The sequence below is a fragment of the Ailuropoda melanoleuca genome, chromosome 2 (assembly GCF_002007445.2).
Source record: "Ailuropoda melanoleuca isolate Jingjing chromosome 2, ASM200744v2, whole genome shotgun sequence".
NCBI classification, from domain to species: domain Eukaryota; kingdom Metazoa; phylum Chordata; class Mammalia; order Carnivora; family Ursidae; genus Ailuropoda; species Ailuropoda melanoleuca.
In genome coordinates, this window is record NC_048219.1 from 156,756,901 (window position 1) to 156,772,996 (window position 16,096).

Consider the following 16,096-nt stretch of genomic DNA (forward strand, 5'->3'; position numbering starts at 1 on the left):
TAGCACTGTATCAAATCCTCAGCCTATATTAGGTCTCCTATATTAACAGCACAAAGATCTGTTTTATGAATGCACACAACTGGTGGGCATACAAAGTGAAATCATCTGTGTATCATATAAAAACCACAAAACAGGAAACCACAAAAGGGATGATGTTCCTGGGTGCATCAGAAATTAATTATTGGACATACCTATTTGCACCACTGCTATCCTTTGTAAACAGTGCTTCCACTTTCTTATATTGGTCTTCAGAAATTCATTTTGTAATAAATTCCCTAAATAAAAGCTTCTCCCCAGCTGATGTTTACCACTCCAAGCTGCATGAAGCGCTGGCATTTTGCTTCAAGACAGGAGGTAAGAGGAATAAATACAGTGCCAGCTACATTTCCTCCAGATCAGATATGTGAATGTTATGAGCATTGTAATGGGTAGCGTGGGTGACACAGAATTTCACAGAAACGCCTACACAAAGAGCAGCCCTTCTTCAGAAGGCACAACAGACACCATTTTGTCTCATTCCAAAGCAGTTCACAATCTTCTCCAGTTTTTCAGTTGAAGGTTTCAGATACAGTTTTTTTTAACCTAAACCTGATATAATATGATGAATTTTTAGGAGGGCAATTTGATTTCTAGACAGTGGGAGAGGAAATAGATAGGTACAAGAACTGAGGTCACAGCTTGTAAATATATCTGAATTCTCTGAAGGAGCAAAGTGAGAATAGCCTTTATGTACAGTCACATGGACACTGATAATCATTAAATTAAAGCCAATATGAAAAATAAACATCCATTCTTAGATTACTTCATCGGAGAGAACCGTATTTGCCTGGGAACTTGGTGATGGGGGTGGAGGAAGGGATTTAGGGTAGGAGTAGATGATGAATCCCACTCCATGTCTTTCTGTGGAGATATGTGAGAAACCAGCTGTGGACTCCTGCGTAGGAGGCCTCACCCCGGGAGCCGACCTACTGGGACTGTGGGCTAACTGTGAGTGCAGCACTGTAGCTGTTTCAGGAGATAATAGGTGATCAGCAGCTTTGTGTGATTTTGTGGTTTTGCGGGCGGGGGGGGGTGTTGTTGTTTTGTTTTGTTGGCAAGTCAAAACATATATCTAAGTCAAAGTCGGCTTTCAACACTGTAACTTGACATTTTCCCAAATTTAGTGTTAGCTCTTACACCATTTTGGGGTGTATCTTTAAGAATTCCCTCCAGGGGGCGCCTGGGTGGCACAGCGGTTGGGCGGCTGCCTTCCGCTCAGGGCGTGATCCCGGCCGTTGTGGGATCGAGTCCCACATCAGGCTCCTCCGCTAGGAGCCTGCTTCTTCCTCTCCCACTCCCCCTGCTTGTGTTCCCTCTCTAGCTGGCTGTCTCTATCTCCGTCGAATAAATAAATAAAATCTTAAAAAAAAAAAAAATTCCCTCCAACCCCAGGGGCACATTCTTTTCTATATCCTGAGTACTATCCATCTTCATCCTTTAAGAGAAGATTTTATTTTATTCTATTTAATTTTATGTATGTGTTATGTATGTGTTATTTGTTATACACATAAAATTTTACCATTTTAAAGCACACAATTCAGTGACATTTACTACATTCACAATGTTGTATAATGATCACCACAATCTAGTCCAAGAAAATTTTCATCATTCTATTTAGTTTTTTGCATTTTCATATTGAACTTTTTGGTTTTGTTTGTTGTTATTGTTTTCAAATTTTTGTTTAAACTCTAGTTAAGATGTAGTGTAATATTGGTTTCCGGAATAGAATTTAGTGATTCATCATTTACATATAACAGCCAATGCTCATCACAAGTGCCCTCCTTAATACCCATCACCCATTTATCCCATCCTCTGCCCAACATTTTCATCATTCTAAAAGGAAAGCCCCTACTCATTAAACAGTCACTCTACATTACCCCCACCTCTGGCCCTTGACAACCAGTAATATGCTTCTATCTCTACGGATTTGCCTATTCTGGATATTTCATATAAATGGAACCGTACAATATGTGTCCTTTTGTGTATGACTTCTTTCACTTATAATGTTTTCCAGGATCATCCTTGTTGTATCTATATCTATTTTGAAGCAACAGGAAGTCATATGGAGCCTAGTCTGGTTACTAAGCTAATATTATTTGAAAAACATTTAAAGGGTATTATAATGTAATGATATTAATTTTCCTATGTGTCTTATGTTTTGCTTTTTATGCCTTTGAGTATATAGGTTCTATCTACACTTAAAAAATACACACAACTAAATAAACATGACAATACAGTATTACCTACACTCAAAGTATAAGTCTTGCTTGGTTACTGTCAAGTAGACTTTTATAAGGTTCTCTTTGCAGGAGGCAGGGGTTGGTTAAAGGATGTTACACTGAAGATGTTATACCGGAACTATGACATCTCCCTAATGAATAATGTGAGGTATTCATAAATCAGATCTCAGAGGCAAAGCATTCAAATTAGGCTTTTGTAGTCTCTCTTTGTAACATCCCTCCGGTTTAATTGTTCCCTTTTCTAGTTCTCCGACAAAGGTGAAGTACCTAGTTAATAAAAAATATTTACTCTAAAATATTTATGACTTACTGAACTTAGAAACTAATGGAGACATACTTGCTTAATTCTACAAAATTAATTGCCTTTGGAGCAAGAAGTAGAGAAAAATATTAAGAACAAGATCTTTCCTAATCCCCTCAAATCATACCACATGGACCAATGTGGTCCTCAAACTTCTGTGTGTCTAAGAATCACTGGGATATTTATAAACAATATAAATTTCTAGGCCCCAGAGATTCTGATTCAATATGGGTGAGGATCAGAAATCTACAGGTTTTTTTTTTTTTTAAAGATTTATTTATTTATTTGAGAGAGCGCGTCCGCACAAGCAGGGGCAGGGAGAGGGAGCATCTCAAGCAGACTTCCTGCAGAGCACAGAGCCCAAAGCAGTGCTTGATCTCATGACCCTGAAATCATGACCTGAGTTGAAACCAAGTGTCAGTCACTCAAACGACTGAGCCACGCAGGCACCCCAGAAATCTATACTTGTGATAACTATCCTAAATTGGTGGTTTTCAAACTTTAGTGTGTCTCAGAATTGCCCTGAGGGCTTGTTAAAACACAGGTTTCTGGACCCCATTCCCAGAGGTTTTGGTTGAGTAGGTCTGGAGCAGCACCTGAGAATTTACCTAACAAGCCCCCAGGTGATGTTGGTGCTGCAGGTTGGGGACCATATTCTGTGGTCTTTGGTGATTCTAAAATAACTGTGCCTTGGCACGCCTGGAGACATACTGATAAACTAATCACACTTCTGTATATCAGGCTAAGTTGTGTGGCAGTCTGTGATAACATAGCATGACTTTCACAATGATGGAATAAAATACAGCTCTGTTCCTAGCTGGGAAGCATCAGTACATTTCACAATTTTAATATTGTACCATTTTAATATAAAAAATCAGTCATGGACCAAAAACCAATGCATGCAAAACAATATTTTCCTTTGACGTTCAGGTGTGCATATAGAAGTTTTTAAAGTCTTGTTGTAGATTTCATTTAAAATAATACATTAAGGAGGGCACATGTTGTCATGAGCAATGGGTGTTCTACTCAACTAATGAATCTTTGAACACTACATCAAAAACTAATGATGTGCTATATGTTGGCTAACTGAACATTATAAGAAAACTGGGAAAATAAAAAAAATTAAAAAAAAAGAAACTAGAATTTTCTAAAAATGAAATAAATAAATAAATAAATAAATAAATAAATAAAATAATACATCAAAAAACCACCCAAAGCGCTAAGAAAGTCACTGTTTAACAGCTTTGGGCTTCAGTTAGAAAACTGATTCAGGGGGCGCCTGGGTGGCACAGCGGTTAAGCGTCTGCCTTCAGCTCAGGGCGTGATCCCGGCGTTCTGGGATCGAGCCCCACCACGTCAGGCTCCTCTGCTGTGAGCCTGCTTCTTCCTCTCCCTCTCCCCCTGCTTGTGTTCCCTCTCTCGCTGGCTGTCTCTGTCTCTGTCGAATAAATAAAATCTTTTTTATTTTATTTTATTTTATTATATTATGTTAATCACCATACAGTACATCCCCAGATTCCGATGTAAAGTTTGATGCTTCATTAGTTGCGTATAACACCCAGTGCACCATGCAATACGTGCCCTCCTTACTACCCATCACCAGTCTATCCCATTCCCCCACCCCCTCCCCTCTGAAGTCTTCAGTTTGTTTCTCATAGTCCATAGTCTCTCATGTTTCATTCCCCCTTCTGATTACCCCCCTTTTCTTTATCCCTTTCTTCCCCTACCGATCATCCTAGTTCTTATGTTCCATAGATGAGAGAAATCATATGATAATTGTCTTTCTCTGCTTGACTTATTTCACTTAGCATTATCTCCTCCAGTGCCGTCCATGTTGCAGCAAATGTTGAGAATTCGTTCTTTCTGATAGCTGAGTAATATTCCATTGTATATATGGACCACAGCTTCTTAATCCAGTCATCTGTTGAAGGGCATCTCGGCTCCTTCCATGATTTGGCTATTGTGGACAATGCAGCTATGAACATTGGGGTGCATATGGCCCTTCTCTTTACTACGTCTGTATCTTTGGGGTAAACACCCAGTAGTGCAATGGCTGGGTCATAGGGTAGTTCAATTTTTAACTTTTTAAGGGACCTCCACACTGTTTTCCAGAGTGGCTGTACCAACTTGCATTCCCACCAACAATGTAGGAGGGATCCCCTTTCTCCACATCCTCTCCAACAATTGTTGTTTCTTGCCTTGTCTATCTTTGCCATTCTAACTGGCGTAAGGTGGTATCTCAGTGTGGTTTTGATTTGAATTTCCCTGATGGCTAATGATTTTGAACATTTTTTCATGTGTCTGTTAGCCATTTGTATGTCTTCATTGGAAAAGTGTCTGTTCATATCTTCTGCCCATTTTATGATTTGTTTATTTGTTTCTCGTGTATTGAGTTTGAGAAGTTCTTTGTAGATCTTGGATACCAGTCCTTTATCTGTGGTGTCCTTTGCAAATATATTCTCCCATTCCGTGGGCTGTCTCTTAGTTTTTTTGACTGTTTCCTTGGCTGTGCAGAAGCTCTTTATCCTGATAAAGTCCCATAAGTTCATTTTATCTTTTATTTCTCTTGCCTTTGGAGATGTGTCGTGAAAAAGGTTGCTCTGGCCGATGTCATAGAAGTTGTTGCCTATGTTCTCCTCTAGAATTTTGATGGATTCCTGTCTCACATTGAGGTCTTTCATCCATTTGGAGTTTATTTTTGTGTATGGTGTGAGAGAGTGGTCAAGTTTCATTCTTTTGCATGTAGCTGTCCAATTTTCCCAGCACCATTTATTGAAGAGACTGTCTTTTTTCCACCGGATGTTTTTTCCTGCTTTATCAAAGATTAGTTGCCCAAAGAGCCGAGGGTCCATTTCTGGGTTCTCTATTCTGTTCCATTGGTCGATGTGTCTGTTTTTGTGCCAGTACCATGCTGTCTTTGTGATCACAGCTTTGTAGTACAGCTCGAAATCCGGCATTGTGATGCCCCCAGCTTTGTTTTTCCTTTTCAACAGTTCCTTGGAGATTCGGGGCCTTTTCTGGTTCCATACAAATTTAAGGACTATTTGTTCCAGTTCTTTGAAAAATGTCCTCGGTATTTTGATCGGGATAGCATTGAAAGTGTAGATTGCTCTGGGTAGTATGGACATTTTAACTATGTTAATTCTTCCAATCCATGAGCATGGAATATTTTTCCATCTTTTTATGTCTTCCTCAATATCTTTCAAAAGTGATCTATAGTTTCTAGGATATAGGTCCTTTACGTCTCTGGTTAAGTTAATTCCAAGGTAACGTATGGTTTTTGGTGCTATTGTAAATGGGATGGATTCCCTAATTTCGCTTTCTTCAGTCTCGTTATTCGTGTATAGAAATGCAACTGATTTCTGGGCCGAATAAATAAAATCTTAAAAAAAAAAAATAAGAAAACTGATTCAGGAGTGCACCCTACTGGATGTTTCTGATATTGCAAAGGAAAAAATTGTGAAAGTTTTAGCATTTAATTTCTTTCTTTTATGTATTAATTTCTTTCTATGTTTCTTCATAAGAATGGTATAATGGAAATGTCATGAACTTTGGAGGGCTCAACATCTTCCTTTTCTTTGTGACCTCTTTGCTATGTTATGTCACCTTAAGCAAGTTATTCAAGCTTTAGGTTCCTACTCTGTATAACAGGGTAACATAATAACCACCACCCAGCAGAACAGTTGTGAAAAATCAGTGGAATAAAACATTTAAATTCCCAGTACAATGCTGGACTTGTTTTGGAACTTATGACCTTTATACAGATTCATGTCTACATGTGCACATATGCATCACCAAACAGAAAAGATTAAAAAAACAAAAAACACTTTCTGATTTTTCTATATAAGTTCCCCAAACTTAATTCTGCTTCAAAGCAACAACATTTACCAGAACATGTGGGCACTCCACGTTGGTACTCCTCTGCATTTTGATTTCTGACAGTTCTACGCATTAATGAATCAGGGAAGACTAGGCCTTGGTAAAGTCACATTATTTTTACTGGTATTAAAATTTTATAATGAAGTGAAACATTCCAGATAAATAATTTCCTGTAAATAAGTTATTTAAGTAGAATCCATACACAGTGCCTTCAGTCAATTAATTCTTTAATGTTTTCCCTAGGGGAGGACATTTGTAAGCTGGTCCTTACCTAAGATAAGCACTAGGAAATGACATCACATTGATGTCAAGGCCCAAACTGTGATGTCTCCAGACCCTAGTTGTGCTTAGGAACTCATCACATTTTGAGGCCCTCACATCTCCCTTTTGATTCATAGAGGGTCCATGGTGATCTCATGTGTGCTTGGGAACCGGTCCATGTATATTTTCTGCTGTAGCCTCCTGGTCAAGAAATCCAGAGATATGATTTGGTGATCTACAGTAGGGTTCCAGAATGTTTATTAAAACAAGTGATCCAGGAGATTCTGATGAAAGGTATCCAAGGCTTATACAATGTAGGAAAAAATCCTACATTGGAAGCATTGTCCTAGGAACCAGCAGGAGTTGGTTTTCTGCTCCTGCTTGCTGTAATTATTGGAATAGAATCAAGCAGTACTTCTACATTCAATAAGAACTCTCATTAGCTATGCAGAATATCAGTTATGATTACCAGGGGGCACTGTGGTTCAATTTTAGTGTCCTTTTGATTCTAGTGTTGCAAACTACCATGATTTATGAGGCCCTTGTTGCAGTAAAAGACAATTATTAAAAGTGATACTATCCCTGCCTCCTTACCTGCTGCCCCATATTAGAGTCAGATTGTTTAAGCTAGCTCAGGGCCCACCAGAGTGTGGCACAGAGAAGGCATCCAGTAAATACATGTTGAATGAATCCTTGTGTTGCCATAGTACCAGTTACTTACAAGATTGGGGTTTATTTGGAAGATATATTTGCTAGACTCGATATTCATGATCAAGCAGTCTTTCCAAGCTTTGAGTGCCTATCCAATGTAGCTCTACTCCAGATAACTCAGGGATTTGGGGAAGTTTGAGTCCTGGTATGCCCAGAGAAGACTAGCTACATAAGATATCTCTGGCTCCCCATCATTCACTTACAGCAGCTTATCAAAAATCACATTCCTTCAACATTCTTAAAATAGCATTAGACTAGGGCTTGTATGAAGTTCACATGAAGAGGAAATTAATTGGGACTCAATGTTTTGAATAATTATATGGGGATTAGGCAGGTTCTATTATTAAAGGTCAAGTGCTAGACAAGTAAGTAGGATTTCTTTTTACCTTGGGTAATACTTGTTAGTGTTCTTAAAGTAATGTGGATTTACTAACAGAGGTCACATGATAGTTCCTTCTTACTTCTAATCAGTAAACATGGATTACTTCACTTTTTATTGCTCTGTAAAAGTTGTAACTGGTAGATGACAGTGCCTTGTGTACCAGGGTCGCAATAATATAAAATTATTAACTTCTATTTTCTTCCCCAAGTCAGGAATTTCTGAGAGTGATAACACTAAGATAAACCCTGAATTGGGCTGTCCAAGAACCCATATGGAAAAAGCCTGGAAGAATGAAAAAATGAACAAAAAAAGAGCTTGCTGAAAAAAGAATGGTTTTAATCTGTTTAAAAAGAGTTTAAAAAATTTTCACCATATTCTTCTGTTTACTATGAATTTTAGACCACATGCATTTATTACTGTTTTAAAATAGATCATTGTTAAAGAAGAAATAATTACAAAGATATTACTTATAGAGTATTTGCTTTTAATAGAAAATAATCAAGCAACCATAGAAATAGGAACTCCTTTTTATTGAGTCTAGCATGAGAATTAGGTATTATGTTATTCTAGGTTCTTCCATGCCATCTAGTGGGAGACTCAAATGGTTTTATCTGAGTTTTGTGTAGATTATTTACCATCATTTCTTTCAACTTTTCATTTGTAGCAAATCAACCACATTATACCTAGTAAATGGTGCATGTCAAATTATAGGTTGAAAATGAAACTAAAGCAGATGAAGCAGAGTGTAAGCCCTGCCTTATGTATGTTACAAATAACTTTATGATAGAATATGCTCAAGTTTCCAGCTCACATCACTAACAACACCAATGAGAGATTTCATGGTTAAAATATAGAACATTACTGCTGCTGGTAAATCATTATATTATGGTATGATGACACATACTGATTTATTCAGGCGAGAATATCCTCAGGACACAATTCCTAGTTGAAAATAGAATATAATGCCTTTTCACATGCTGTTTCCTGTCTTTCCTCCCTTCAGCCCCTCCCCCTTCCCTGCATGATGAAATCTTACCCATCTTTCAAGATTGCTCTGATATCATGTCCTCTGCAAAATTTGCCGTTGTCACAATCTACACAGTCTACCTGCATGCACACAGATGTAAACACACAGAGAGACCTGTGGGACTAATTTGTCCTCCTGTTGCATCTAGAGTACTTTGTTCTCACACTTCTGTTACCACATTAACTGGCATTGTTATTTTCACAATCAGAGCTCCTCGAGGACAAGAGCTGTATCTTTTTCACCTTTGGATTAGACACAATGAATAAATGAATGAATGAAAGTACAGAGTCATGACTACTGCTCATTTCTCTTACTCAGTTGGTTGCAGAAGCCACTCATATTCAATCCCCAGTGACTGCGCTGAAAACGAATGGAGAATTATGGAGTATGTGTGAAGGCAGGGGTGGGAGAGTAGGAACTGACATATCAGCAGAAATAGCTTTTCAAGGGATATGTACTGAACTTCCCCTTTCTGTACCTTCTCCCTTCACCCTCAATCCCCTTCTCCCCTAGGACCGAAGAGACAAAAAACTGAAGAGGCATCTCACAGTTGGGGACTTGGCTTAGTTCCACTGATGCATGCTTATGGATGGCAGTGAGAGTCACAGAAAACTCAAGGGCTAATAGTGACAGTTCGGTTGGAAGTGAAGGAAAAAAACTACAGTACTTGCCCTAAACCATAATGCATATTCATAGGCAAAGCCTAGCTCTTGAGTCCAGCTCCAGCTACCTAGCCTTTCTGGGGGTTCTCTTTTACTTGCCCCAGATAGACACTAGGGCTCTTCCTATGACGTTCAAAAGGAAATAACCACCTCTCCTGAGACTCAAGGGGGGAATCCTCATTGGCTGACCACTCTAGCCTGACAGAGCAAGTTCATCTCCAACCCCCACAGCACTTATAGAGCCCTGCCCTGGAGACACTGTGACTCTGAGTGGACCCATGTTCAGAGCACACAGAAAGGAAAGGAAGCAATAAACATAATCTCACCAGAACTATACGGTTATAAAGTGTGTTGTAACCATACTCCAAATCAAGGTCAGCCCAGAATTAGAGAAACTTGTGATTTACATTATCACCTTTAAATCCTAGTTGCAGGCAAAACATATAATCCTTCTTTATCTGTCCTCCAACTTGATAAGAATGAGAAAAGCAACTTAAACCCATTTGAGGTTAATATTGCCATTTTTCATGTTTATGGTTTTCATTTTATCAGATATTCAGGCTGAGAGAGTGTAGGCCAAGTTATTTTTTCTTCTGATCATTAACATGGGAAGTACATGTAGGATCTGTAGCATATGGATGAGGAGGCCACAGGCAGTGAATAATGTGGTCTAAGGGCCACAGCTAAGAGACCATTGAGGACAAACGGAGCTAACTGGGAGAACTGTAATTAAGGGAGGATTTTGAGAGTTCTGGTCTCTGTCTCAAAAAATGGCATCACTGTTTTTTAAGTGAGTTCAAGCCAAACCTTGGTTTCTATCTCCTCGCACACCCAATATCCAGTGCATTCATCTGTCATGTGAATTTCATTAAAAAAATTTTCCCAAGTATATCTAGTATGTCCACTTCATACCACTCCAGTGCCACGAACCTAATCTAAGCCACCATCAGTACCATTAGAACCACCTAAGTGGTCTCCCTGCTCCCACCTTTGCTGCCACCCCGCACCACTTCCAGACTATTGTCCACACAGCAGCCAATATGATCTCAGCAAAACATAAGTCATATAACATGTATCATCTAAGGTAACAGTAGCTACTATAATAAAGAAACCCCCATATTTGAGTAATGTGGATTTTACTTCTCACTTGCCTAATAGTCCCATATAGGGGATTCTTTGTCAGGGCCAGGCTAACACAGGGCAAAGCCTAGTTATCTTCAATATATGAAGTTAACATCCATATAGCTGATAGAAATGGAAAGAAAAAGTGAGGCAGGCACATCTGTTCCTCTGATATTTGCCCAAGAGAGACACGTAAATCACTCCAGTTCATATTCCAACTGCAAGAATTCATCCATGGCTTCTCTTGATGCAAGGAGATGCCCTGACTGGGCAGCTGCCCCCCCGAAACAACTCCACTACTCTACAGCTCTTAATTGGACAGCTGCCATCTGTTAAAATGTAAGGCAGAGCTTATTCATCTGCTTATAATTGTCCTAGAGGTTCCTGTCTAACTATATCCAAAGCTTCTAGATCTTCATGATCTGACCCCTTCTACCTCTCTGCGCTCCAGCTCCCAGGCCTTTATTCTGATCCTTGCTTATTGCCAACTCAGCATTTGTTGTTCTCTTTGTCTAGAAGATTCTTTCATTAGATCTTCATATAACTGATTCCTTTTCATCATTTACATAGATATGCGGTGGGACCCAAGAATCTGGACTTTAAATGGCTCCTTAGGTGACTCTGATGCAGATGGTCAATGGCCCAAATTCTGAGAAACACTGGGACAGTAGTTGACAATATGGACTCTGAGAACAGAGATACGTAGTTCCAACATTACTCAGACCCTGCCACCAAGTCTATAACCATGGGCCATTTACTCAGGTCAAATTAAGTACATAGCATGGAGTCTGGCACATAGTAAGTGGCACAAAGGAGTGCCTATAGATGCATCATGCAGTTTTAGAAAAAGTAGAGATAGAATTAGACAAAAGGAGATTTGAGCAAGTGAATCTTAAATAGGCAAGTGTTGTGACTCCTGGAAAAGTTTGGATGTGCCTCGTGAGATTATGGAAGGCCACTACAGAGTCTTAAGCAGTGGAGTGATGTCTGATGAGTGGTTTGAGATGCCTCTGTTTACAACCACTCTGAGCAGTGATTAAAGAAGGTTAGATCTGGTGGGGAGAGCCTGACTAAGAGACATGCCAGTACTCTGGATAAAAGAAGATCCTATTGTATGGACTGAACAGAGAAATGGATCAGGGAGAGGAGAAAACAGAAAGAAGCAGCAAAAGAGGTTAGCAGCATGAAAACCAAGGAGAAAAGATGGAAGAGAAATACGTGTGATCTCAGTATGGGCAGAGCCTAATCTAATAGGAGGGCAGTGATTCCTAGCCTAGATTATACCCAGGAGAAAAAAGACTAAGGAACTTCAATAGACACGGAAAGTGGTACAATACAATCCTCAAAGCAAACGAGTCCATAGAAGCCAGAGTTCAGTGGCCGAGCTTTTGAAGAAGTCATGCTAGTCACAGCTGAAGAGAAAACTGGTGCTTTGGTGAGGCATCAAGTCAGAAATTGCAATGACAACAGGAAATTGCCTTTTGACTTTTCCATAAAGTTGCAATATCCTAGCTGAGGGGCAGCTTCTAGGGATGAGAGGGGTGCAGGGGGGAGGGGAACAAAGTCAAAGAGAGTCAAAGCCCTAGATATAGTTAAAAGGTAGATACATCTTGTATAAAGGAGAGAGATGGAGCAGCAGCCAAAAGGTGGCAGAGTGAACTTTGATCCCCTGATGCCTGTTTGCTAGTAGACAGGAGCCATTCTTTTATCCACAGATACAACCTGCACATGTGCTCATTCTCTCTCATGCGTAAACTTTCCACTGCTAACAAACAAAATCCCTTTGACTCTCCATACCAAAGCCATTCACACGCCTACATTATAAACTGACTGCTGACCTAGTTTGAGTATAATGAAAATTCCATGTAGGTAGGGTGGATCCAGGTTTTGTGAGGGCTAAAGCTTGTATTACTTGGTTGATCCTTCTTAAGAAAAAGTATATAAAATACAATGTTAGGTACCAAAATGAATATTTATTAGGGATAAGAAGAGGATTCATGACAAATTACCTTGGAGCTTTGGAAGGCCAGATCTTTTTCTTGTGACACTTACCTACGCCATGTACTAGAAATGCTTACGTAGAAGTACAATCTCACTTCCTCCCCACTTAGAACACTCTACAACCCCAGAAACTCCCAACATTCACAGAGATCCCAGCAAGTGAGGGGCTCCAAAGCTTAAGCTTCAATTACTTCACAGTGAAACCGCCTTTTTGTCAAGATGTTTCTCCTCTGCTCCAAGGTATGGTAACTCTAATAACTGACTGAAACAAAGGACTTCTATATGTCCTCTTTTTAATAAAGCTACTATGTGTGCTTTCCTTGAAGGTGGAGGGCTTAACATGGTCATCAGGAAAAACCCTGCAGAGGTTTGAGGCTCTAAACTCTTCCAAGATACATTGCCACATTCCCAACAGTACAAATACTGCTTAAGCACCAGCTGTACCTCAGAAAGGAATTTGCTTTTTGTGGTTTCTTCCATTAGCCTCTCCAGACTCCCTCTTTCTTCTGTTCTGTCCTGCTCTGTGCCCCAAGAGGCTGACCCATATAGATGTCAGCTGGCTCCCTTCATGCCCAGCTCATGGTCAGGTTTGGCAGCGAGAGGCACTAGTAGGAGAAAAGTGAGATTAGGTTATTTCTTTCCCTGGCTCTCTTGCTGCATGCTGGCTACAAACTCTCCTTTCAAGCAGTCCTCTCACATAGCCATGCTCTCCAGAGTCTGGAAACAGTTCCATATCTTCCATCTTCAGGCCAGGGATAAGTAATGTCTCCCCCTATCACAAGTCCTGGGGGACAGTGCCATCCCTTGTTGGTTTCTGTAAACACCGTCCACACCTTTGTGAACAGTTCCTTTATCAAACTCTCCTCAAATTACTCAGTTTGAATGCTTATCTGTTTTCTGCTTGGACCCTGACTGATTTCATGTTATAATTAACAAAGAGGGAAAAGGCCTTCCAAAACTTTTCCTTTGGAGCCCAGAATTAATAATAAGGTGAAATAAAAAGCAGTAGCTGACACTAAATGTACCAGCCAATAGATTGTGCCAAAAGGATGGTCATAGCTAGTACGTCTGGCTGCCCTTCCTCCTGGCAAGTGGGGGTATTGGGAAAGCAGCACCCCTAGTAAAAGATCAAAGTGCAGCATCGGAATTGTTCACTGTCTGCAAATCACATGTTCCTCCAGGAAGATAGGACCTTATAAGGTAAAAGAAACCATTTGATTAGCTAGTCAGGTTATTGAATATTTTCTGCTTGAATACTTGCAAAGGTGGAAAGCATTACTGTACAATAGCCCATTCTGTTACAGGGGCATGTCTAATTGTTAAAACATTATATTAAGCAAAATCTGCTTCCCTTTAACTTTCCTTGGGTCTGTTTCTTTCTTTTGAACAATATAGAGCCAAATGTGATCTTTCTTCCTTATGGCAGACCTACAATTATCTGAGGAGAGCTGCCTTTTTTCACCACCCTGGTGTCTTGAATAACCTCTGGTTCATCAGTGCTCCACTGAAAGTATGGTGTCCAAAAATGGACGTAATACTCTATGTAAACTCTTGCTTGAAATAGCCATATAACACTCAACTAGGCCTTTCACATCATTCTTTCTCCACCCCTTAACAAATATTTCTCTTACTTCTAGGACACATTTAAAATTAATCCACTTCTTAACACCCATAGCTGCTACTTCCTTTAACTGTACTAAAATTATCTTCTCCTCTCACATCATTTCCTATTTCAGATGCCTCTTTTATAGCCACCCATGGCTTTTTCCATCATATTCAAGTTTCTTGATTATACTGTTACTGCCTGACCCCAATCATTATTTTTACTGCTTGCCGATTTTCTTTTCCTACTTTCTCCTCCACATCTTTGTTCCCTGTCACCTCTACTGAATATACTACTGACTTCACACTGAACTTTGTTTGAAATGTTCAGCCCATTTTTGTCATCCTTTTCAATTTTAGAAGTCCCTTTTATATAACCACCTCATAAAACATAGAGAAAAGTAAACCCATAGACACTAAATCCAAATGATCTTTAATCCTTCAAAGTTCATGAGCATCCTCATTTTATTTTATTTTTATTTTATTTTGGGGGGGGGCAGAAGGAGAGGAGGAGGGAGAGAACCTTAAGCAGGCTCCATGTATACCACAGAGCCTGATGTAGCTCAATCCCACAACCCTGAGATCACGACCTGAGTTGAAATCAAGAGTTGGGTGCTTAACCAACTGAGCCACCCAGGTGCCCCACGAGAATCCTCATTTTAGTGTCTTGATCTCATTCTCTGAATTAAATACTAGTGTCAAGGATAAACTGTAGAATCAAAATCATATCTTACAATGTTTCATAAAAATGTTAAGCCTTTTATAATTACATAAAACCTATAGATTGACAATCATTTCATTGAAAGATGCATGATACAAATAATTCAAATTATGTATAAAGTTCTCATTAAAATGTTTGTCACACGGGACTCACCAATACTTAGCTTTACTTCTCATCGTGAGGGAGGCTTACAGTTCATTTTCCTGAGCTCTGATGAAAATCTACTCCCTGACCTTGTTTTAAACGAAGGGATTGAGCTAATTACCTAGTACTTACCATTTTCTATCTATACCATGCATACTTCAGGACATAAGCCAAGCTTAAAAAAATGTGAATATAGATACAGAGACTGATATACAATCTCGCAATGTTTGTCTACCAGAATTCCTTTGGTTATATTTATACATTTTTATAGCAGGCGCTCAAAGTCCTCCACAGATACTATCTTTAGAATCCTCATAATATAGTCTTTAAACAAGTAGAAACTAGAGAGGATTGCATTCTTTTTTTTTTTCTTTTTTGTACTCATTTTTGGTGAGTGTTTGTTTGGTTGGTTGGTTGGTTTGGTTTTTTTTTTTTTTTTTAAGAACAGTCCTTTAAGTGGGAGCAGGAGGGCCTTTCTCCTGGGGTCATTCCTCTTGACACACTGATGGCTAGCCTCAGGTTAAGGTCACACATTAAGGTACTAGTGTTCTAAGAAAAGAATTCTAGTTTAATGATCCACCCACAAGATCTGGCTGACTTCCACATGTACAAAGTCAGAACTAAGACACTGCAGAATAAGATACTGACTAAAGCTCTGTCTACAAAACTCACTACGTTTTCTATTAAAACATTTCTGGAAGAAGAATCAACCTTTCAAGTACTATATGATGCTAGTCACATAGTCATGACCCCTCAGGCCCCATTCCTCCATGATATCAAGCTCTCATGGATTTCCTACCTTCTCTTCTCTAGACTTTTGAATATGTACCCCCATCTTACCATCTTATTATCTTCGGACTTAGCCTTTCCTTGGACTACCGATGTTTGCCCAGAATGAATCTGAATTTGCTACGCTTTTATTAGGACTTGCTCTTAGAAAGCTAACCTTCTCCATGAATACTGAAGTCACCATTACCATTTGGCTCAAGTTCCTATTAATTTCT

At 39.4% G+C, this 16,096-nt stretch overlaps 1 protein-coding gene across 3 annotated transcripts in view; it reads right to left on the minus strand.

The window, feature by feature from the left end:
* LOC105237058 (serine protease 58) overlaps window positions 1–16,096 on the minus strand; it is a 128,958-nt gene that overhangs the window by 52,841 nt on the left and 60,021 nt on the right. The window contains exon 1 of one of the 3 annotated variants that reach the window (XM_019798319.2): window positions 13,070–14,698. The exons of the other annotated variants lie outside the window; for them this stretch is intronic. Within the exon in view, the coding sequence (XP_019653878.2) occupies window positions 13,070–13,105 (36 nt within the window). The 5' untranslated portion in view covers window positions 13,106–14,698. Of the gene's footprint in view, window positions 1–13,069; window positions 14,699–16,096 lie in introns of those variants that run through there. 3 annotated transcript variants of the gene reach the window in all.